At 42.4% G+C, this 25,542-nt stretch overlaps 1 protein-coding gene across 1 annotated transcript in view; it reads left to right on the plus strand.

Annotated features, from left to right (window-relative positions):
• CAT (catalase) overlaps positions 1-25,542 on the plus strand; it is a 36,288-nt gene that overhangs the window by 290 nt on the left and 10,456 nt on the right. The window contains exons 2-9 of the mRNA XM_040638941.1: positions 14,080-14,251; positions 15,498-15,608; positions 16,601-16,731; positions 17,195-17,299; positions 17,896-18,021; positions 20,592-20,783; positions 21,427-21,579; positions 24,591-24,729. Coding sequence (XP_040494875.1) covers positions 14,080-14,251; positions 15,498-15,608; positions 16,601-16,731; positions 17,195-17,299; positions 17,896-18,021; positions 20,592-20,783; positions 21,427-21,579; positions 24,591-24,729 — 1,129 coding nt within the window. The remainder of the gene's footprint in view (positions 1-14,079; positions 14,252-15,497; positions 15,609-16,600; positions 16,732-17,194; positions 17,300-17,895; positions 18,022-20,591; positions 20,784-21,426; positions 21,580-24,590; positions 24,730-25,542) is intronic.

Raw genomic sequence — 25,542 nt, forward strand, 5'->3', positions numbered from 1 at the left:
TGGTCACGGGCCGGGGTGGGCGCTGCTTTCAGTCCCGGTGGACTCTTCCATTCCTGGGGAGGAGGGGAGAGGGTTCTGGGGCCGGGGGCACGCCTGCAGGGCTTGTTGTCCGCCGCAGGGCGTGGGTGATTGGCTCCGAATTTTGCAGTGTTGCCAGCTGGGACAGAGGTCGCAGCTTGAGGGAGGAATGAAGGCTCATGGGGAAAGAGGCAGAGAGCTACAGCTGCAAGAAAGGAAGTGAGGGGGGAAGTGGGAACGGGGCTCTAGCCTTGACCTTGCTCAAGCAATAACTACAAGCTTCCATATTTGCGGGGTGCTGTGGGGGCAAGAGTCGTGTTTGATCATCTTGGTAACCCCAACAGCAGTCACAATATCAGATACTCCGTACGCATGATATTCAACGACGAAATAAAGAATTTTTACGTCCATGATTCCATTTGCATCTAAAAACACCATGCCTAACATTTTAGAGCTAGAAGCGACATTAAGGATTGGTTAATGCGTTTATTCACACGTATTCTTTGAGTGCCTGCCTGTGCTAGTCACTGTGGTGAGACAAGGTGTACAAATGCCAGTGAGGCAAGAACTACAGTGTAGAGAATCTTAAGGTCTAGTCAGGGAGATAACACAGGTAAACAGGTGATTACCATGCGGCGTGGCGAAGGCGCTATTGTATGTTACCTGTAAAGTGTAAAGGGAGTGACGGGACTTGGCTGGAAAGCTTCCCAAAGCACGTGACATCTGAACAAGAACTTTAAAGATGAGAAAGGAGTTCAGCTCCGTGGTGGTGGGTGAGGCTTTCCTGGCCTGTATCCAGGGGCACAGTGTCAAAGAGCATCTTTGAGCAGGTTGGATTAGTTGGGAGTGCTTCTGATTGGAGTCTTCTTTTGTCATATTGGCCCAGAGAGTCTTGAGAGACTTGGCCATTTCCCATGGCAGAGAAAGGGCTAGAGCCATGCTTTTTCATATCTTAATGCTCTTTCTCAAAACTGGGTTAGTATTCATGAACTGGAGTATTAATGCTAAGTGTCCATAAATTGCTTTATAATTCCCTGCTCTTGAGAAGGTTATCCTGCCCCTCTAAGGGTCTGGCACATCTCTCTTCTAGTTTTGTCCTTTATTATATGCCAGGAAGGTAGTTCAGTTTTTCATGAGTTCCTAACGTGAGCCAGAGAGACTTGGAGTCTTATTAGGACAGGCAGCTAGTTAGTAGCAGAGTCAAGATTAGAACGTAGCTGCTGGGGGCCAGGATTCTTTCTGTATCTAGTGGTTGCTAAATCCTGATTCATACTGAAGTTTTCATGATACTCTGTGAACTGAGAACAATATGGACAATGTAGTGAGTTTTTCATAAAGCACAATTTATTCATTTTTAAAGGACCCCCCCTTTGTTCTGAGACTAGCTTGCCTCTTCATTTTGAGAATCATTAACTGTTGTTAAATCATTACAACACTAGTGGCAATCTACCCTACATGGTTGCCCATGTGTGAAACATCCGGCTCACGAGAACACATCTATAATGGGGGGCTCAGAGTTGAAATACTGTTGTCTCCTCTGCCAGTGACATCGCTGTGCACTGTGTACATGGTCCTGATTGGCAGTCACTTTAATGTCCTGTTCACTTTTAGCTGCTGTCGGTGAAAACTGCTTATTTCTTTGAGGTGAACTCCCTCCCACCCCCCCACCCCTGCTGATCCTCCAAAGGGAATTTTGCATTTGTCCCATAGCCTTTATAATTTTCCAATGCTTTTTATGGAAAATTTCATACACTGAGAAGAGTCGAAGGAATCATGCAGGAATCATGCAAGAGTCGAAGGAATCACCACATTTTGCTATGTGTCTTTTATTACATGTTATCCTATATGTCCATCCCTTTGTATATCCATTAACCTCCCCCTTTCTTGTGGGTACATTTCAGAGTAGGTTGTAGACATCAGTAGACTTTACCCCTAAACACTAAGCATGCAAAACAGAGTTTAATGTTTATGTGTTTAAGGTGTTGCGGAAAAATAAAAATCAGACCGGCAAGAGACCAAGTGACACTCGGAGAAGTAGAACTCGGATTTATTTTACGCCGGTGGGCCCGGATGAGCTTGTGCTCAAAATTCTGGGCCCTGGGCAATGGGGTTATAGGGCTTTTATAGGGGACTGCAGGCAGTCGGGTTCCAAAGGCTATGCTGACTGTTGTAGGTGGGTTTAAACTGGGGGAGTGGGGGCTGCTTTAGAGGGGAGCCTGTGGTGGGAAGCCTGTTTACAGAAGCTGGTTATCTCTTGTTCCCAGTAGGGCTTCTGGTTATCTCTAGCTTATTCTTAGTAACTTTCCATCTTCTGGGGCCTCCTGGCCTGGGCCTGCTCTGGGCAATTTTCCTCTTCAAAGGTAATACGTACAGTGAAAGATACAAATATTAAGTGTACCATTGCATGATATTTTGATAAATATATACACATTTGAATCCTGTTCCCTCATCAAGATACATAGACAATTCTTGCCACCCTGGAAATTTCCCTCATGCTGTTTCCCAGTGATTTACTGCAACCCTTGCAATCTTGCCCCAGGCAACCACCCTTTCGTTTTAACCATTGGCTTATGTACTTTTGTGTGTTAACACTTCTTTCATTCAGCAAAAATGTTTCAAGATTAAAAAAAGAAAAGCATGTTTTAATGCTTTTAATTCACTCATGATGTTGTTTGTCTCAGCAGTTTGTTATTTTTATTGCTGAGTAGTATTCCATTGGATGAATACAGACCATTTGTATATCCTGTTGCTGGGCATGTGGGCTATTTCCATTATTTGGCTCTTAAGAATAAAGCTGCAAGGAAAAGTCTTAAACAAATATTTTTGTGCACATATGCTTTCATTTCTTTTAGGAAATACCTGCAGTATGTTGGGTCATAGGGTAAGTGAATATTTTATGAGAAACTGCTAAGCCTTTTTCCAAAGCGTTTATACCGTTTTATACTTCCATCAACTGTGTATGAGAGTTCCAGTTGCTCTACATTCTGTCAACTTTGGTATTGTCAGTCTTTTAATTTTAACCATTCTTGTGAGTATGAAGTGATGTCTCACTGTGGTTGTAATTTGCATTGTTTTGATGACCAGTGAGAACTGAGCGTCTTTTCACGTGCTTATTAACCATTGGTGTATGTTCTTCTGACATAGCTGTTCAAATCTTCTGTCCTTTAAAAAATTAGATTGTCTTTTTATTGATCCATAGCTCATATTTGAAATCATATGTGGGCTAAGTGCTATAATAATTCCAAAATGTGTAATGGTATAAATGTATTAGAAATTTATTTCTAATAATTCCAAAATGTGTAATGGTATAAACGTATTAGAAATTTATTTCTTTCTTACATGATGGGCCGCAGTGGTTTAGGGTGACTACTCTATGGCCCACAGTTATTGAGAGAGGGTTCCAGGCAGACAGAGGCTCCCCCTTTGACAACACTTAGCTTTAAAGGTTGCCCTGGGCATCACTGTCCAGTCATAGAAGGTTAAGAACATGGAAGAGGGTATGATGGAGGTTTAGGGACCAGGCTGTAAGTAGTGTAGGTCACTTCTACTCACTTCCATTGGCTCCATTAGCTCTGATGGCCTGTTACCTGACCACACCTAACAGTGAGGGCAGCTGGGAAATGCGGTCTACCCCTGTCCAGGTAGCTGACTTACTATGTTATCCAAACCATCTATTCCATACGAACATCTGTTTAGCCATTTCTTGTGATGTGATGGACAGATATAATCTTTTTTTTAAAGATTATGTCATTTTTACTTTTTGACATTAAAATATTCTTTCTCTTAGAAAATTATGATAATAATTGATGATGCGTGTCTGTGTGTGTATTTTTTTTTTTTAAATTCTCCCCGTATTTGGCAAATGCCTCTATGTAAGTGGGTAGCTCTGTATCATCATGTTTCCTCCTACTCTCTGGTTTTTTATTTTTTCTTTCTTTCTTCCTTTTTTCTTTCTTTCTTTCTTTCTTTTTTTTCTTTCTTTCTTTTTTTTCTGTAAGTAGGCTCCACATCCAGTGTGGAGCCCAGCACGGGGCCCGAACTCACAACCCTGAGATCAGGACCCAAGCTGAGATCAAGAGTCAGACGCTCAACCAACTGAGCCACCCAGGTGCCCCTTTAGTTTTTATTTTATTTTTATTTTTTATTTTAAGTAGGCTCCATGCCCCATGTGGAGTCCAATGCCGGGCTTGAACTCACAACCCAGAGATCAAGATCTGAGCTGAAATCAAGAGTTGGACGCTTAAATGACTGAGCCACTCAGGCGCCCCCTGGTTTTTAAAATTTTCACTGGACTGTGAGAACTTTAAGTTCAGGACCTACTAGAGAAAGGCACCCTGTTGTCTCCTCCCTTAAGAACCAGATGCAGAATGTCAAGCTAGGGGTAACCTCCTTTGGAGCCAGAGTGTCAACCAATGTGAAAGCAATTTATTGAGAATCTCTTCTTGTACTCAGATTTTGCTGCTGACAAATGAATTGGGAGCTTTGTAAATCTTAATAAATGATCATTGAATCAAATATGCTCATAGGTATGACTTGGCTCTTCCGAAAAATCTTTATTTCTCCTTCTTTCAAAATACATTGAAGGGAAGGAATTGGTTCTCCAGGTATTCCCAGTCACGTTGGTTGGAGCTTAAGTAGGCACGTTCTTGCTCATCTGTTAGAATGCTCTTCCTTTTGGATACTTAGGCTTAGTTATAGCCTCTGATCCCTTAAAAATTGGAGAATTTGAACATTTCCAGTTTTACCTTTTTTAATAGTCCTTTATGACCTGGAAGAGAGGTTAGGTCTTGGTCTATCCATTCCTGTCACTGAGTCACAAGACAGAGCCCATGAGGATTTATGTATCTTTTAGGGTAATTTGATAATACCTACCTTGCTATTAACACTGCCAACATTTGGGATGGAGAAGGGTTTATTGATAACAACTTATGCCCATGTGCTTTTGTTTCACTTGGGGACTGCCTAGGCGTCAGATTGCTGGGTCATAGTGTGGGCACGAGAGAGACATGAGAAGTAGAATCAGATTTTCTAAGCTTTCATTTGTTTTAGCCAATATTTAGCCCACTCCATATTTTTCTCCAGGTAAGAAAAGATAGGCTGATTGTAAAATGTAAACCAAGCAGGTCTTGATTTTTGTTTAGTTTTTTCTCATTTTTGTTCTTTATTTTCTTCCTGAGTACTGTGGCTGCTGTGGTTTCTACTAAAAAGAGTCAAGGAATCTTTTACACTTGTGGATCGACTATGCTTCATTTTTTGAGCCTTTCTTTCTCATTTCGTCTTATTCCCTACTGTTTTGAAAGATCGAAGGACTAGGCCAGTTCTTAGTGCTCCGAGACTTAAGATAGTTTCAAGGCAGAGAAAACCTCTTGCAATAGCTATTATTTTGTGTATTTTGAAGGTTTTATTCTTGATAGGATTATTCTAAATGTTTGCTAATGATGGAAAACCAATAGCAATGTTTTGACCATTTCTTGCTGGAAGCCTTGATAAGTCACCAAGAAGGGAGAGGAAAAAAAAAAAAGCATTAGCGATTAATGTGACACTTTGACTATTACACATACTAATATAAAACAGCCTGGCTTGGAAAACAAACATTTCCCATTTGGGTGAAGGAGGAGGTGTTGAGTTCAGTCTGTGTGTGCTCAGAGATCCAGCCATATGACCTTTAAGTCTGACATTTATCTTCCTTGTAAAAGGCAACTTTTATTTTATTTTTTTCTGGAATTAAAACTGCCCACTAGTTCTGTCTCCTGGATTTTTAAAATTTTTGTGTGTCATTTGCCCCTCCTCTCTTCCCCCACTCAGTGCAACAGCATGGACAGGCAATTCTTCGCTTGCCTGATAGATCTTATTGTTCCTTGCTCAGGGCACTCTTGTTAGTCTAAGGCCATAGAAGTTGCAGATGTGGTAGCAGTTAGCACACTGCTGAAATGGCCTGTTCGGAAGCTTTCAATATACCTTATTTAGTACCAACAGGATCCATTGGTGTTCTTTATTAAGAACACAGTTTGCATATTATAGTATTATTGTATGGTGACAGATGGTGACTACACTTATCATGGTTAGCACTGAGTAATGTCTAGAATTGTGGAATCAATATGGTGTATGTGTATGTTAATTATACTTGGGGGGAAAAAAAGGCTTGATTTTTTTTTTCTTACTCTTTTTGAAAAGACTTCATGTTTTCCATGATATGTTAATATTTTTTTGAGTGGCCATACCCTAGGTGGAGGGTACAGGATAACTTAGACAATGAGTAAAGTAGAATGAAAATCAGTCTTTCTTCTTGAGCTTAGAATGACCTGCTGTCATTGACTTACACAAGGCACCTGGTGGCTTAACCATGATGAAGTCCGCTTACAGGACTAAATTCATCCCAGTGATGAAGTCTGTGTGTGTAGCCCAGGAAGCATAGTTTTTGGTCATTAAGGAAATCAGAAACATTTCCCAGTGTTACCACTTCATGTATTTCGATCTTGTGAATCACCCCGGTGTGATGTGGCCTTAATTAAGGTGGGGCACCTTCTGATGCTTAGAATGTCTTAAGGTTAATTAAAAAAAAAAAAAAGCCCATCAAACTACATCTGGAATTTAGTATTAAATGGCCCACGTGGTAGTTAGGGTTTTCCACATTTTCTAGTGATGATAAACCCTCTCTGGGCAGGAACCGGCATTAACCATCTGGTCGGTTGCCCAGTGTGTATTTCGTGTGCAGTGCTGAATTCTGCTCTTTGTCTTGACCAAATGGGTGGCTATAGGGAAAGAATTCAGTATGGAGTGTGGTTAGCATATTGTGGAAAATTTCAAACCAGAACTGAAGTAGTGAGGATTGTGTAATGACCCTCCCAAGCGCCTGTATCTCCAAAAGATGACTCTTTAAGAATACCATTGTCACACCTAGAACACAAGCAGTAATCGCTTACGTTCCTCAGCCAGTCAGTGTGTTCACTTTCCCTGATTGTGCAGAAAATAGTTCACCTATAGACCTGAGATGACTGCCTTTAGAAAGGCCTACGCGCAAGGGTGGCTCCTGGCTGGCGTCTGGAAGCTGGATTTCGGGAAGGCTCCCCCACCTGAGCTGATAAGAGCGGCTGACTGTGCCAGAACCATGCAAACAATGTGGTGTTTACTGAACGCCTGCTCTCCTGCTGGGAGCTCGAGGGCACCTCCACCATCAGCTCCTTATATAAACCCCGTGCGCTGAGTCTCTAATGAGCTTCCCTGCTAGACAACATTTCATACGTGTTGCTGTATCTCACTGGGGGATTAAGTGTGTCCCGTGTGATCCCCTGGGAGAGGACTCTGGAAGCTTGCGCTGGTTTCCTCTGGACTTCACTCCATGTGCCTTTCTCCTTGCTGGGGTTTTGCTTTGTATTAAAATGCTGTAATAAATTAGAGCCTGAGTATGCCTCGGTGCTAAGTCCCGTGACTCCTCCTAAGGAATCACCTGGAGCTGGGTGGTCTTGGAGACCCTTGGCACGTCTGTCTTTCTGTCTGCTTTTTAATGCTTTGTTCAAACCCAAATCTGAATAAGGTTCACACATTGCGTCCATTGATATGTCTTATAAGCCCTGCTTTATCTTCTGGTAGTTACAAACACAGTTCATAGTGGTTTAGTGAAGCCGTGAGGGGTTAGGCTTGATAGCCAGGATTCAAATTGTGGCCTGACCACTGGGCAGGTTACTTCACCTCCCTCCCCCTTGGTTTCTCCATATTAGAAGTGGGGTAATAATTCTCCTTACCTTGAAGGATTGTTGGGGACTCATTTATGTAATACATGTGTGTAAATTAATGTATGTCAGTTACCAGCACATAGAATGCGTACAGGACATGTTAGCTCTGCTGTTTTAAGAAATGCTATTGTGTTGTGGTTAAGAGTTTGGATTCTTGAGCCAGTTTGCTTGGGTTCAAATTCTGATTCTGACCTTTTCTAGGTGGATGACCTGGAGCAAGTTGCATAACTTCTCTGTACCTCAGTTTCCTCTTCTGTGTAATGGGGATTATACTAGTACTTACTTCAGATAGCTGGATTAGATGTGATAACCCAAGTAGATTTTAGAACAATGCCCACATACAAAGCTGTTATTGTTGTTCTGAGGTTTGAGACCATCTAGTAAGACCTCTCAACACACACATTCTATACCCAAGCTGAATCAAGAGTCAGCGGGATGAGTGAGTTCCAAGTGTTACCTTTATTACTGGTAGACGCTTGATTGGAGAACGTGGCTTAGGAGTTTGGGCCAAGAAGGCTTGCTGAGATTGCACCCTGTGTTGAATTTATCCCTTGCATTTAGGCAGTGGAGATTACCAGGCCTGTCCCTTGGAGAGCAGGATGTGTGCTGAAGGATATGTGCTGCCTGTGGCCACTGGCTTCCAAAGGGGAGAAGGATGAGGGCCCTGTACAGGCCTGAGTTCTTTTTGCAAACTGCCCAGTCCCTTGGAATGGGCCAGGAGGCCTGGAGCATTCTGGTTTCTCCCCTTTGCCCCAAAGAATTTGAGGGCCAAGACAGTCTTTGGTTTCCTGTACATGGGTGTGCACATTGTAGATGTTTGATGAGTCTTTGTTGAAAAAGTATAGAGTGTTAAGCAATAATTTGCTAGAAAATATCAGGTATATTCTGTGTTGATCTCTGAGAATGAGAAGCTGTCATTATGACTCCTTCGGGTTTGAAAGTTAGGGATGGGTTGGGGCGCCTGGGTGGCACAGCGGTTAAGCATCTGTCTTCGGCTCAGGGCGTGATCCCGGCATTCTGGGATCGAGCCCCACATCAGGCTCCTCCGCTATGAGCCTGCTTCTTCCTCTCCCACTCCCCCTGCTTGTGTTCCCTCTCTCGCTGGCTGTCTCTATCTCTGTCAAATAAATAAATAAAATCTTTAAAAAAAAAAAAAGAAAGTTAGGGATGGGGCTGTATTACCAATCTTTGTCAATTAAAAAATGGAAGAATGATGTTTAGTAAGTTCTTGGAACTTCTGTGAGCAGAGGACACTAATAAATGGAAACTGCTGATAGAATATTTTATTAGAGAAAACCAACCTTCCTCTTCCCAGCAAAATTTCTTCGTTCATGTCTTAACTCCAGCCAAAAATTAGAAAGAGCAAAGCCAAAATGGAATTTTATTTTGAGTCCCTGCTTTTAATAATGGTGTCAGTTTTTAGCCAAGCCAGAGTACTTCTTTGCCAATTTCTGCAGCAGTTTTCATAACATTTGTCTAAAGGTGTTCGATCAGAATTAAAAGTTATAAATTCAAATATTTCCCATTTATTTTTGGGAGGGGAGATGCAGGGAGAGGGATAGGCATTTGTTGCTTCCTCGTTCTACTTAGAAATATCTTTCTCGGCCATTTTGTGTTGGCCCATAGTTTAATTTGCTCACATGTTGAATCCACAAGCATTTTTTTAAAAGATTTTATTTATTTATTTGAGAGAGAGAGAGAGAGCAAGGAGAGGAGCAGAGGCAGAGAGACAAGCAGACTCCATGCCGAGCACAGAGCCTGAATCAGGGCTCAATCCCATGACCCTGACATCATGACCTGAGCCATGATGCTTCACCGACGAAGCCACCCAGGCATCCTACCCAAGCCTTTTTTTGTGTACTTGTTGATAACGACATCATGTCAGGTGTCAGGGATATAGATGTAAAATGAGTATACCATATAGAACAGAAAAACAGTGAAGCAAATAAGGAATTATAAATATTTTGTTCTGTGGGGCACGAGAAGATTCCCCCTTGGCCCACCTCGAGGGATGGCATGGGGTGTGGGCAGGAAGAGCAGTTCAGGAGAAGCTTGTATGAATGTCATGGATAGTTGTCAGCCAGAAAGATGTAAACACCTTAACAGGTACGAATGCCACTTTTCCTGAGAGAGAAAGCACTTAGAAATCTCCAGCAATGAAAAGCTTTTCTGTCATTTAAACATTCTAGTTCTAAAGTGATCTAAGTTTAACAACAACAACAACATAGTAGTCAACAAGTGGGAAGAAATCTCTTTGCCTGTCGTACTTGTTACATATAACAAGTAGACCTGTGCCCCAACATTGAAATCTGTGTAAAATCACTTAAATTCTCCGATCATACAGCATCACCCATTAAATGGGAGTAATAACATGTCTCTCACTAGATTATTGGAGGCTTAAGTGAGATGACTTATGTAGCTAAGATAAAGCCTCGCCTATGGCAGGTGCTTCAGAAACGGTTGTTATGAAGGGAAATTGGGAATTCTGTACAGTTCTGTCAGTTGCATTGATCCTCTGTCCTTCTTGGTTGGCTTTGGACCAGAAATGGCCACCCTCCATCCTATTAATAGAGAAAGCCCAGAGCTGGCATCCTGGGATGTTGTTTCTTTGGTCTGTTGCCTGCAAGAAACAGGGACACAGGCTAGGGGGTGTGGCTGTGTTCTGGTTTACCACACTCACTGTCCAGCAGGGGCCCCTGTCCTGTTGTTTGTGCAGAACATAGAGATTCCTCTTGCCAGGCAGCCTCTATGGTCTGTGGGGATGGGGTGGGGGCGGGGGGGGGGACAGGGACAATACCAGTGGAATGAATGAGTGAGTGTTGAACTGAGTGTGTCTGAGGGGCCCTTGTTCTTAATGCTGAGCCCTCTGGGTGGCACCATGAGGGGTCCATGTTGGGATGGTTGAGCTTCGAATGTGACCCAGGTGCCCTATAGCTGCTTTTTGTGTCCTTGACCTGCAGACAGGCTCAGACTTACTTCCCCCTCCAGCCTTTTCTTCCCTAGCACCCGTATAAAGCCTGCTGTCCAGTTGCCCCCCGCAGCTTGTCTGGCAGCTGCTGGCCCGGATGTTTGTGGGCTTTTGTTCCCCCTTCTTCTCTCCTTTCGTCCCCTCCTGACCCTCTGCCCTTCTCAGCTGGTGCAGGAAGTGGCTTCACCTGGACGCACCTAATCAGGCTTCCTCTTCCAAGTCTTCCGTTCCTGGCTATTTTTGTGGTTGTTTGCAGCCCTGGAGGGCTGGTTTTCACTGCTCTCCACTGACTAGCTCAGAAGTATCCGAAATGCTAGAGATTGCTGCAAGTTTGCCCTAAACCAGAACAAAAACAAATTGTAGTTAGCATGGGGTTGATCGCCGTGCTCGGTGCATGGCTCTGACCATGGAATTGGACACAGGGCGCTCACCGCCTTCTTTCTGAGGCACCAGCTCTCCCCCCTTCCTTTTCTCGCTGCCGTTCGAGAGACACGTGTTCATAACCTCTGCTTCCTCCCCTCCTGCATTCCTTGGCCTGCTCACTGTGACGTACACCTCCAGTGTCACTGATGTAAAGTCAGACACAATGGTCAGAATCCTTTATTATGGGACCTCATGCACCCCATCGGAGTCATCTTTTCCTTGGTTCAGGTCACACCGTCAGTAGTGGTCAGTGGCTGGCTGCCTCTCGTTTTGTTACTTTATTTACCCTTGAAACTGTCATGGGACTGGTCACCAGAGGCCCCAGGTTTCCAAGACCAGAAGCCTCTTTTCAGTCCTCAATCCCATTGGTCTTTGTGCAGCAAGTGCCTCTGTTGGCTTCTGTTCCGAAGTTCTCTGTCCCAGGGTCCAGAGTCCATGACAGGTTTCTTCCCTGCCTCCTCATGTGTTCTTTCTCCTTCGCTGCCTCTTCCCTTCCTTGTCCCTCGGTGCCCTGTCCTCGGACCCTTCTGTCTCACCCTGCCCCTCTTCCACGTCCGGCTCCCTCCCGGTCATGGGCACACACACATTCCTCCGCCCCTGCCCCTCTTCCGTAAGTGTTTAGTGGCCATAGTTTTGGTGTAACAGTCTTGACAAAGGAATTTACGCGCTAACTAGAGCTGCTTTTGAGTTGGATTTGAAGACCACACTTTGCCAGCCTGGAGCGAACCTCCTATTTCCTTGAGTCTGAGACGCCGTGCACTGTGAAATGTACCAGTGTCTCATGCTCTGCTCGGAAGGAGAAACCCCTGCCTGTCCAAACCAGGACTCATTGCTAAGATGCCGCAGATGGTAAGACATACCCCGGTTTTAAAGATCTTAAACTAATAAAAAAAATCGTATATGTTACCGTCCATGAAGTATCGTAGTTAACATTTGTTTAAGAGCCTGTGCTCAGCAGCGGCCCATTCTCTAAGGAATTTTCCCTCTGAGTTGTAATTATTTCTCTGAAGAAAGAAAGTAGAGAAGAGGAATCTTATTTAGGGACTTTCCTCACAAAAATGATTACATATCTTTCATATGTTTCTTTGTTTTATATGCAGTCATTTTAAGCTGAAGATGTGAATAGAACTCTAGTGGGTGTATGAGTCTTATTTATTAATTCTGAAGTTTCCAAGATCTCTCTTGTTTAGTGCATTTTCCCAAAGAGCTCATGGTATTTTTATAGTTTTTAAAGTGACCCCTTTCCTCCTAATATCCCTTCTAGGGAAGAGACAGGTATTGACCTTCTCTTAATATTCAGAGCAGGTGTACCCGGAGAGGAAAAGTTATACACTCCACTCCAGGTTTGTAAAAATTCTGTGCATGATGCTTTTCTGGGCACATGAAGTTGGTACCATGCACTTTCATCACTAGACCTTTTTGAGTCATTCTCCTAGAATGGAGGTGGCTTGGCTTTGCCCCCCCCCCCCCACATCTCCTCTGGCTTCCCAGTGACCAGGGAAGACATTGGAGAGGCAGTTGTCCCTGGTCAGGAGTAGAGGGTATGAGCCAAGATGACGCTAAGAGCTGCTTAGGATCGTTTACTTAAAGAATGCTGCTGCTCCCATCCTAGAGAAGGAACAGCCGGGAGGCTTCCGATGTACCTGATACTGGAGAATCGGGTGGATTAAAAAACGAATTCTTTGTTACAGTAAAATAACCTATCCCACTTCAGGGACCTTTGACATCTTTAGAAAAGTAATACTATAACCCATCTCACCCGCAACAGTTTATTTTCAGTGACAATAAAAGCCATTGACTTTTTTGGCTCTTTTGTCTTGGAATTGGAAAGAGATGTTGCAAAGAGCCTGACCTACGCTGCTTGAGAGAAATGGGGGTGATCCGGGATGAGCCACTTGAACATCTGTAGCTGTCAGAAAGCAGCTGCAAGTTGACCATTGACCAGAATGGCTTCTCCAGTGACCATCTTCTCATGATCAGTTTGGACATTCAGTGTTGGGGGGATCCCTCTCTGGGGGTTTCCCGTGTGGAACTCGGTGGCTGTATCAAGAGCAGGAGCTGAGCGAGTTGGCAGCTTAGTGAGCCATCTTTCTGCTCTTCAGAGCAGACTTCTTATTTATTAATTAACTAATTTATTATTTTTTAATAATAATTTTTATTATGTTATGTTAGTCACCATACAGTACATCCTTAGTTTTTGATGTAATGTTCCATGATTCATCATTTGCGTACAACACCCAGTGCTCCATGCGATATATGCCCTCCTTAACACCTATCACCGGCCTATCCCAATCCCTCACCCCCCTCCCCTCTGAAGCCCCCAGTTTGTTTCCCAGAGTCCATAGCCTCTCATGGTTCATTCCCCCTTCTATTTACCCCCCCCCATTCTTCCCTTCCTTCTCCTACCGATCTTCCTATTTCTTATGTTCCATAAATGAGTGAAACCATATGATAATTGTCTTTCTCTGCTTGACTTATTTCACTTAGCATAATCTCCTCCAGTCCTGTCCATGTTGCTGCAAATGTTGGGTAATCATTCTTTCTGATGGCTGAGTAATATTCCTTTGTATATATGGACCACATCTTCTTAATCCAGTCGTCTGTTGAAGGGCATCTCGGCTCCCTCCACAATTTATCTATTGTGGACAATGCTGCTGTGAACTTTGGGGTGCATATGGCCCTTCTCTTCACTACGTTCAGAGCAGACTTCTTAGCAGATTGGTGTTGAGATTTTTTAAGGATTTCTGAGATTCAACTCTGAATTTCAGGCAGTGGCATATCTTACAGGATTTCAGCACTTCGGACACAGGAAGTTTAAGAAGAGTTTGAGCAGAAGGTATAAAAATTGGAAAACAGTGTGCCCTCTGACAATGTAAATAGTGGTTTGATTGCACTGACTCTCCTGTGCTCTTTGTCCTTTTGTGTTCATTCACTTAGAAACCTGATGTCCTGACCACCGGGGCTGGTAATCCAGTAGGAGACAAGCTTAATGTTATGACAGTGGGGCCCCGGGGGCCCCTGCTTGTTCAGGATGTGGTTTTCACTGATGAAATGGCTCACTTTGACCGGGAAAGAATCCCTGAGAGAGTTGTGCACGCCAAAGGAGCAGGTGAGAGCCATGTTTATTTGTTGTAAAAGGATTGTTTCACAACACCTGGTTTAGTTAAAAATTACTTCCCACAGGGTTGGAGCTCCTTTAATAGAAGTGGCAAATCTCCATTCCTGGGAGAAAGGGAAAAAAATGTCCATCGGGAGAGGAATTCGTAATTAAATGATGGTTATTTCTCTGGATTGAGCATGATATATAAAATATTTTAGTGGAAACGCAAGTGATCTTCCTTTTCTTCCATTGTGCACTTTAGTGAAGAAATAAAACTATGAAACTACAGACACGGACATGCAGAAATTGTAGCTAGATTTAGATGGTACACTGACGGGATACATACTGGAGCGAACAGTGCAAAACAGGATAATTGTGTTGGGGGGTGGGTTTGTGGTGATTTTTCCTTTTTTGTCCAAAAGTTGTGTAAAACTTTTGTCTTGCTTTTATTGCAGAAACGCAACATTAGGGTAGTGTTCAAAAGAAAGCTGAAAACTCAATTGGACAAAAAAGCTTGATAGAAAGGAAGAAAATGTTTTTGTCCTAGCTGCTCGCTTGGACTCCCAGTTAGAACTTTTAATTTCTTTGTTTTTTCCTTTCATCTTCTCCAGCTTTTTCTGTGTGGCTTTTCCATCAGGGCTTTTGTATGCTGTTCAGTTTGTAGTTTGGCCTGTGGTGTCTTCCTAAGTGTTTAGTCGATCGTTTCTTTCCCTGTGTTTTCTCCTCTTCCCCCTATTCTCTTTCTCTCCTGGGCCCTCCCTGTGCTTCCGGTCCGCCTCAAGCCCTGTGCCCTTGGGTCAGCCTTGACCCCCGCTGATCTCTCCTTCCTCTTGGTTCCAGCTGCGTAGCGCTCGGTGTAGCGCTGAAGGCTTTGCATTTCGTGTTTGGACATCTATCTTCCCTTTCTTTTTTTTTTTTTTTTTTAAGATTTTATTTATTTATTCGACAGAGATAGAGACAGCCAGCGAGAGAGGGAACACAAGCAGGGGGAGTGGGAGAGGAAGAAGCAGGCTCATAGCGGAAGAGCCTGATGTGGGACTCGATCCCATAACGCCGGGATCACGCCCTGAGCCGAAGGCAGACGCTTAACCGCTGTGCCACCCAGGCGCCCCTATCTTCCCTTTCTTCTGTCAATCTCGGAAGCTCCCAAAGGCCGGTGTTGCACCATCCGTTTCTCTTGTCACCCAGATGCCTATCGAGGCCCCAGTGGTCTGCGATGGTCTCATGATGGGGATTTCTGTGTCTTTCTCATTAGGGGCTTTTGGCTACTTCGAGGTCACGCATGACATTACCAGATACTCCAAAGCGAAGGTGTTTGAGCATATTGGAAAGAGGACTCCCATTGCGGTTCGATTCTCCACTGTCGGTAAGTCCATCTATTTGCGTGACTGGCATCACAGTAACTCGACCCTGTAACTTCTTTGGGGCATTTATGATTACATTTCGAGGAAAGCATACTAGAAGATAGAGAAAAACACTTCTCCAAATGATAGCCAGGTTTACCGGTAGAAAAAAATTTTTGAGACATGTAGGAGGTTCCTTTTAATTCTGTTTGTTGAGGTCTTAGGAAATCACACTCAGGCAGAGGCCAGCTCTGCAATTCTGTGACATTTGGAAAGACCTTTCCTACAAGTGGTTGCCTCAGGTGGAAGTGTGGAGTGGGGCACTTACGCAGCAACCTCGATAGCTGCCCTTTATCGGGAACTGACTCTGTGCCATCCATGGTTAGGCGCTCTATAGACATTAGCCGTAATCTCATCTGGAGATGTGCTCTGCAAGGTGGGGTTATTCTATTTCAGAGGTGAAGTGATTTTTTTCAGTAGTCCTAGTACGAATCAGATCTATCATGCTACATCTCAACACCCCACAATGCACGGTTGATTCTGTTTTTCTTTCATCTGTGTTTGTGCATTCTTAAAATACTGTGGATGCAAAAATAAATGACATTAAGTATCAGAATCTATATTTTCACTCATTTTCTTAATATTAACCTCTTAATTTTGCCTACTCACTAATTCTCCTTGTGTACTATCTTAAACTTTATGATTATTTTCTTCCTGTATTTTAATTTAAATTTTAATTAACTGTTTAAACAAGGCTATCTTATGTTAAATGGATAATCCTTTCAGCTTTTACAGTTATGTACTCTCTCATTACTCTCAATTAATTCTTTTGTTTAATTGGTAGACTGAATTAGCTGGTAGGTGGTAGAAATAATAACCCAGGCACTTAAATACTTGATTTCCTTCGAGGTAGTAGATTGGAAAGGATAGATCCCAGTGTTTCTTAATGACTTTGGGTTTCTTGGATGCCAAGTACTCTGGGTTTTGCTTCATTTTTCCCATTTGAATTTTCTAGCTGGAGAGTCAGGCTCAGCTGACACAGTTCGTGACCCTCGTGGGTTTGCAGTGAAATTTTACACAGAGGATGGTAATTGGGATCTTGTTGGAAATAACACCCCCATTTTCTTCATCAGGGATGCCATATTGGTAGGTGGTAAAGTATATTGCACTCTATAAATGTTTGATTTAAATTGATTTCAAACACTCTGTATTGACCAGCATTTGAGGAGAAGCCCCGGGAAAAGCAGAAAGAAGAGAATTTGGGTTGGCCGGATTGCCTTTTTAAGCACATTTTTCTGTATTTAACATCTTTTTGTAAGATCAAATAACAGTTACCGTTGGTCTTCAGTTTGGCATTTTAAGATTCACCGACTTCATGGGACTAGTCCAGTTTTCCTTGCAGAGCCTGGAAAATTAATAAAAAGAGGCACTTTGCCCTGGAAACATGTAGAGGGTAAATTTAATTTCAGGGTTTGGCAGTGTAAAATTCTAGGATTATCTTGTTCAGAGTTCTAATCTGTAGACCTAGCAATAAGGCAATGTATAATGTAAGACACCATAATTCCTATAAACTTAGTTTTGGGATTTTTTTTTCTCTTTTTCTGTTTAGTTTCCATCCTTTATCCATAGTCAAAAGAGAAACCCGCAAACACACCTGAAGGACCCGGACATGGTCTGGGACTTTTGGAGCTTGCGCCCTGAATCTCTGCATCAGGTGGGAGCCCTTCTTTGTCACTCTGGTACAGTGTTTCACCTGAACTCTGCCTCATCGTGTGTTTCTCCAGTTTCGGCTATCTCGCGGGACTTGGTTTCTGACTTTCTTTTTGGAAGGCTTCCTCAGATTTCTTGACCCTGAAGAGTTTTATAATCACTGATTTTGTTACTCTTCCCCCATTCATAGACCTTAAGTGATGCTAGAAACACTATCAATTGATATTTAACAATATTAAAGATTAAAGTCTCTAGTATGAAGTAAAGCTCTTTGTATTAGGGAAAGAAGGGTAAAGTGTTACCAAATATATTGACTGTTAAAGTAGATTTTGAATAATAAGTTCAGCTACTTTTCAGATTTGTTTTTGCTTCTCTTTACTGAATTCTGAGCCATGAGGTTAATGATCTACATATCATTCTGCTTTAAAATTCTTGTTATTTTGTATAAATGATACTAATGATAAACTTTCCTACGGGAACTTGCTTAATGTGTTCCATGTCATTAAGAGATTCTTTGGAAACTTAGGAATATCTTTAAAAAAATCTAGGATATTTTGATTGAAACTGAAAAATTTTAGGCTTTCTTTTTCTGTTCCTTAGGTTTCCTTCTTGTTCAGTGATCGAGGGATTCCAGATGGACACAGGCACATGAATGGATATGGATCGCATACTTTTAAGCTGATCAATGCGAAGGGAGAGGCAGTTTATTGCAAATTCCATTATAAGGTACATGTTACTTTGGGGCAGAAGGTACAAGGCTCCCACCACCCACATCTCTTTGCTTCTCCTGAGGATTGGATGAAGATCAAGGCCTCAGGGCGGGGAGCCTTTCCCGTCCCTCCACTCTGAAGGCTGAGAGGTACTGGTCCAGTTGACTTGGACCGTGACTCTTCTGTTGGCTCCACCCAAGTGAAGGGGAAGTGCGTGGGCTCTCTTTGGTCTCCTCTTTCCGTGTGGCCAGAGGGTAGGAGTACACAGGTACTAACAATGGTCAAGCTGTCTTCTCCTTCTGGGCCCTGGGAGCCATGTGTAAATATTTGGGAAAATGCTCATTTAAGGCTGGTTCTCTGATTTAATGTTCCTGGTGCTGGCAGGTGAATATCCATTCTCCCTAGAGAGGGAAGACCTAAGGTTTTGGTTTGGGCTCAAATGGAAGGAGATAATAGAGGCCTCCACACTATGTGAAAGATTTCTACCAGGTTCAGCCTAGCTTTCTAGACGTCTTTGTTGGAGTTTGGAATCAAGCCTTAGCAAACAGTAAAGTGTTGTGTTATGTTGCTTTGCCTTTCCTAGCCCTGAGTCATCGTGCTGAACATAGATATCTTTTGTGGCCCAGGAGGGGACTATGGCAGAAATGGGACATTCCTGTCTATGATACCAACCTCACCATCACTTTAATTCTGATGCCATCTTTCCAGAAACATTTCTCCTAACTTTTTTAGCTCATCCATCCATTTATTTAGCATTTATTGAGGGTGTACAATGAACAGGGCAAAATAAAATCAGTTACAAATGTAAAACAATAAAAATTGTTTTTTTTTTCATTTACTTTGATGTAATCATATCAAACAAGTTACCTTTGGGGGAAGCTTTGAGAAGATTTTAGTTAATTGAAGTGGTTCAAAGAGTTCTCTCTTATTATGATCTTGGCATTTATTACATTAAGCAATATTCTCAGAGAACTCTAGAAGGTATTTTAAAAAACCTCTGGTTGCCTAAGAACGTGTTTCCAAATACTTCTGCTAAAATAAGCACAGACCAGAAGTGGACTGAGGACAAATATAGTCTCCTTCTAAATGGTATCTATCCCAAGACCTGTTTTCTTCCGTCTTGTCTTAATGTTTATCTGAACAACTTAGGTAGGTATATCAAACAGGAAAACTGTCTCCCCTCTTTATACTTACAACATGGATATATATAATCTTTGGCAGGGGACAGTTTTAAGCAACAGTTGCCCCATTGGCTTGTAACGGCCAAAGTGTTATGTCACTGAGAGCAAGGGCTAAATGACTATATCTGGGGCACCCGCATGGTGGTGGCTCTGCAGGCAGACCTGTTTGAATTCAGATCTTCCCTTTTCTGGGTAACTGGTCATATTATTAAAAGTTCTCTGTGCTCCAGCTTTGTCACTGTGAAGTTGAGATAATAATAGCAGCTGTCCATGATCCTGGAAGGATTGGATTGCTTATGGGCCTGTTCAGCAGAGGGCCCTGGGGTGGCCTGAGACCTACTTGGATATATCAGTCTGGATTATTCTGACCTACGACTAGTATTTTCTAAGCCCAGGGATTCAGTTAAAATCAGGAAGGTATTGCAGTAGTATTGTACAATTTAATGTATTAGCTCTCTTGGTGATCTGCAGATTGTGACCTCTATTTTTAAATCCGGAAGGTGACTGTGCTTCTGGTCTGATGGTAAGAAGGGATCAAATCTTGCCACTAGCTACAGAGAGTTAGAATTTCTGTGGTAGAGTTTCAGAGTTGACTTTGCTGAGGAAATCTTTCCATGCTTGGCTTGTGGGCATCTTTCAGAATAAGATACAGGAAAGAATCTGTAAAAGAAAGGCAGTATGATGTGATAGGAGCATTAGTGAAAGTAAAATAAAAGGAAGAGAGTAGGGGTGGAGGGATGCTGGCTAGCACAATATCAATAATTGATTTGAGCTATTACAAAACAGGGAATTAAAAAATTGCTTCATGCAAAAAAATTATTTTCTTATTTTTTAAATATTTTTTGATTTTTTTTCTTATTTGAAAAGTAACATGAGTATAAAAACTCAAATAATAACCACCCTGGAAAATAATTTTGAAGTTCCTCAAGAAATTAAATATAGAATTATCATATGACCCGGCAACTTTGAGATATATGCTAAAAAAAATCCACTGAATTGGACACTTTAAAATGGTTAAAATGGTGCATTTTATGTTATGTATATTTTATGCCAAAAATTTTTTGGCTTTTCTGAAGGTAGTAGTACAGCGTTCTTTATATGGGTGAGAAATTGAAAATAAATTATATGTTAACCGTTAAAAAAATCCAAATGATACAGGATGCAGAAAGAGAAAGATAGGACTAATTTTAAATATGAAATGTATATACAGATTCCCTGGACATTTTAAAGAATCAAGATAACCAAGTAGAGTTTCTTGTCGATGAATTCCTATTTGTATCACATTTGAACAAGGAAAATCCAGTTTTTGAGTTGCGTTACTCATCATCCTTCAGTGAATAACTGATTAAAGTTCCATAACTTTGCCAATACATTTCAGTTTGAGCTGTTTTCTCTCATTCTGTAGACTGACCAGGGCATCAAGAATCTTTCTGTCGAAGACGCAGCAAGACTTTCTCAGGAAGACCCTGACTACGGCCTGCGGGATCTTTTCAATGCCATTGCCACAAGCAACTACCCCTCCTGGACACTTTACATCCAGGTCATGAATTTTAATCAGGCAGAAACCTTTCCATTCAATCCATTTGATGTTACCAAGGTGAGTCTGTTAACAACTAAATTGTTTTCTTTTTAAAGTCTCTTTGTACCTAATTTTACAAATTCCAGTCAAGTTTTCATAATGATAGAGAAGTCATGTACGAAATCCACTTTGGATTTTCCTGGCCTGTGCTTCTCACTTCTAGTTTCCGTTTGCTGCGTTCATTGAATTCCTCAGAGTGGCTTGATCTGTCATTATTAGCAGGGAACAGATCTGGAAGAACTGGTGTCCTTTTGCCTAAGTTGTCAGTATTTACTGTTTACTATTGTGAAAGATTCAACCAGTGCACCCACCTAAAGTTCTTTTCACTTTACTGGATTAAAAAATTATTTTCACTTACTATCGTTAGCTTGATTATATTAGAAAGCTGGTATATTTTTTTTAAGATTTTATTTATTTGTTTGAGAGAGAGAGTGAGCAAGTGAGCAAGTGAGCACGAGCCGGGTGGGGGGAAAGGCAGAGGGAGAAGCTGACTCCTCGCTGAGCAAGGAGCTCAACGTGGGGCTGGGATCATGACCTGAGCCGAAGGCAGACTCTTAACCGACTGAGGCACCCAGGCACCTCGAAAGCTGGTATTTTAGTAAGTAGTTTAATTTCCCTTAGTTGGTTGTTTAGTAATTATGAATATGACATTTATTTTTAGATTTGGCCTCACCAGGACTACCCTCTTATCCCAGTTGGTAAACTGGTCTTAAACCGGAATCCGGTTAATTACTTCGCTGAGGTCGAACAGTTGGCATTTGACCCAAGCAACATGCCCCCTGGCATTGAGCCCAGCCCTGACAAAATGCTTCAGGTAAGCCTGGTGGATTGAGGTCTTCTGAGGCAGGAGTGCAGGTATGTGCATGGGCGAATGCACACATGTGTGTGCATACACACATACACACATGCTGTAACTTGGCCAGACCTTTATATGAAGAATTAACTAGAACATCACTTAAATTTTAATGAATCTGGGTCCTTAGTTCCTGCGGGTCTAACGGAAGCATCCTGACATTATATTATTACAGTAGAAAGCAAATTTCATAGTGTGTTAAGACTTTGATATTTTTAATCTCTTGATTTAAAAATTACATTAGAAATGCCTCAGGTATTTGTAGAGTAAAGCACACTTTGTTCAGTCTGTCATTGATGGGAGGAAATATTGTTAATTGGTCAATGTAACTTGATTCATTTCCTCTCCCTTGGTGATGCTTGAATTTTTCCATGTGTAAAAAGAGACTGGAGATGGTTTTTATGAACTGAACATATGCCGCCAGCATTTGAAGGCAGTGGGTTAACTTAACCATTTGTCTCAGTAATGTTCCTACGCATCCGCTAGTTTTTCATCACTCTCCACTAGGCTCCCTCAAGGGGAGAAAGAGTGAAAAATACTTTTTTGGATCAGAAATCAGTAGGAAAATAATTGGCTTAATAATTATTAAGTAAATCAATGTCTTGTGTTTTTGGACTCTGACCATGAAACAAAGGTGAAAGATTATTACCTGAGATTACGCCACAGTGACTGACGGCTGTTTCTTATGTAAGCATCTGACTCCAGTTCAGATGTCACTCTCCGTGGAGACAAGCTAAGATCCCATTGTTTTTTTTAATAGTAACTTTTCTGCTTTGACATTGGGAACATCTAAGGCTTTTATAGAAAATAAGTTTTTCATTAGCTTTCAGTTCAATTTAACATCTATCTATCTATCTATCTATATATTTATTTTTTTTTTAAAAGAGAGAGAGAGATGGCCCACATGTGAGGGGGTGAGGGGCAGAGGATGAGGGAGAGAGAGAATCTTAAGCAGGCTCCATGCCCAGCACAGAGCCTGATGTGGGGCTTGATCTCACAACCTTGAGATCTTGACCTGGTCGAAATCAAGAGTTGGACACTTAAGCGACTGAGCTACCCAGGCACTCCTTAACTAATAGAGATTGGACACCTCTCTGCGTATGATAGGCTGCTCTGGCTGCTATAACATACAAAAACACAAGATAACTATTACGGCAGAATGCCATCTGAATTAGGAGAAATCTTGTCTGTTAGGAGGATGATGACAAAGTTTCAAGAATGAGGTAGCGTTTGAGATGGCTTTTGAAAAATGGATAGGATTTCAGTTTTCCACAGAGATAAAATGAGGCAGGAGAGAGACCTGAGTGTAGGCGCGATGGTGGACTGTGTTGGGTATGTTTAAACTGTCAACGGTCACTTCCTAAAGTAGAAGAAATAAGATGGGGTACATTGAGCATATGTCAGAGGGGACTTCAGTGCTTGAGTAGAAGTTTGTACAGTTGTCCCTTTTAGGAAAAGGTTTCTCCAGTTTTGAGAACTGTGATCCGCGCATATCAAGTAGAATCAGTCCAGTTGGTGAACTGGAGGTTAGCGAAGAGAGAAGGAAAGCCAAGCACACCACAGAGCACAGGCAGAAGTGCTTGTGTTGAAAGGAGTAAAGGAAGCCAAGCCCGGGGACCCTGGGCATCCAACCTTCCCTCCCTTGGGGTTGGAAGGGAGCTGAACCATGTGAAGGAGGTTACTGGGAATTGCCAAGGCATGACCTTGTCATTCGTGGGAAGAGCTAAGACTACATAACCCTGGTATTGAGGGAACAGGTGGAAAACAAATATTATCCAAATTCTTTTCACAATCCAGGTCACCGTGGGTCTCTGGGGCCACAGTGAGACCTGGAGACAGTTAACAACACTGAGTCATACAGTTAGAAGAGCCGTGCACCACTGGATGGAGGCCTAGGTCCAGGCAAAGGACCACAGATCATATCCGTGTCCTCTGCAGCAACAAAAAGCAAATGTCTAGAACATTTCATTGAAACTGTTGGGAAGAAAGTCCTAAGAAAAGATGATAAACCTAAATCATGCAATTCTGTTAGTGAATTGAATTGTATGAATGAATCCCATAATTTCTGTTGGTATTAATTTTGGCTATGGCAAACATATTTTAAATTTCATGTGTTGTCTTCTTGGTTGTTTTTTTTTTTTTTTTTTTTTTTAGTGAGTTTAGAAAGTGAAAGGGCTTTTTTTAGTAGGTGCAATCAAGATATCAGTCCCTATCCCAGGCTTTCTACAACGTAAGTCAGTTAGCTGTGAGTTCTGATGGCAGGGAGCTTGCGAGGTGCCGTACACACGGCAGGGAAGGACTGCTGTACTCGTTTAGCCATTTGGTGACCAGTGAGGAACACTTCAAGTGTTTTGAGTTGTGAGATCATATCACCTGTGTGGGGCCCGAGGCTGATGCTCTTGGCAGGAGTGTGTAGGACGTGGTGGAGGAGGAGCGGCTGGAAGTGGAGAGCCAGGTAGGGGGACTTTGAAATCACTCTGACGGGAGCTAATGACTGTCCGAGGGCGATAGTGGCTGTATGGTCATGAATAGTGATCTCTGTTACCTTTCAACGAGATCATGTTAATAAACTTTAAAGTGTTACCCAAAGTGGTAAGCCAGATCGCAGTGAAAAGGACGTAGATTCCAGTTAGTGGGGTAGTAGCAGATGTATTTACAATGTGATACATCCTTGAGAGTAGGACGTAATACAAGGCAGGGCACTAACTTGTTATTTGAGGGGGAAGAAGGAGTCCTGACCTAGAACAGGTCTGAAGATCTGTGGCTGTTTGGCTGTACGACGGGGAAGATTAAGGACCATTCAGTTCAGGAGAACTCATTTCACGTGAGAAGAAACTGCTCTTTGGGGGGACAGGCAGAGTTTGGTGGTAACACTGTACAGAGCGCTGTGTGCTTGAAATTTGAAGTGTACAGACCATTCTGGTGTGTGTGTGACTGCGCACACTCAGCGCCTGTTTCATTTATAACTGCAGGGCCGCCTGTTTGCCTATCCTGACACTCACCGCCACCGCCTGGGACCCAACTATCTTCAGATACCTGTGAACTGTCCTTTCCGTGCTCGAGTGGCCAACTACCAGCGTGACGGCCCCATGTGTATGCTGGACAATCAGGGTAGGCCTCATCTGGCTCACCGGGGGTCGTGAGCGGTGGGAGCCCGGGGGCGCCGCTGGCAGAGTGCAGGGGATGCCCTGCCAGGCCCGTGGTCTTCAGGCTCCTGCTCTATGAAGACAACCCAGGGGACCGTCTGCTCTATGAAGCAAGGAAGGTTTAAACTGCCTGAAGGCTCTGTTTTTGTATCTGTTTGGTATGTTTTATTGAGAGTTCCCATCTCAGATTTTCCCTGCCATCCATTGAGTAATGAAAGGTGAAAGATCTTTCACACTGGCTGTTGAAGGGTAGCATTCAGCTTAGGGGTTAGGTTTTAAAGACTTTTCACAAAGTGGACAGTTCCTTATCACTCCTAAATCACTAGGACTTAGACTCTTGGAAGTGCAAAAGCCAAAAATTCCTGTTTCTTGTTTTCCATTGCACTTGGCTGGGCCAAGGAGGAACAAACGTAGCTGGGGTGGAGAGGGCATGGGGCAGGTTAGAATAAGGGAGACAGAGTCAATCAAGGAATTCTCCCTCACTTTTTTTTCAAAATGAATATAGTTGAATTCATGTAAATCAACTGGTGAAATGAGACTTTACTGTATTTTGTGCTTTGGAGCTCATTTATCAAATTTATGATTTTTTTAAACTACTGTTTTTGGTACCATGTACAAACAGCCTCTATTTTTGATTACTTGTTCTAATTACAGAATGTTTGATTAATGTTTTTTCCTTTTAATGCTCCCCAGTTTAATATCGATCTTAATTTTCTTTTTTTCTTTTCTTTCTTTTCTTTTCTTTCTTTCTTTCTTTCTTTCTTTCTTTCTTTCTTTC

The sequence above is a fragment of the Ursus maritimus genome, unplaced genomic scaffold, assembly GCF_017311325.1.
Source record: "Ursus maritimus isolate PB19 unplaced genomic scaffold, ASM1731132v1 scaffold_23, whole genome shotgun sequence".
NCBI lineage: Eukaryota > Metazoa > Chordata > Mammalia > Carnivora > Ursidae > Ursus > Ursus maritimus.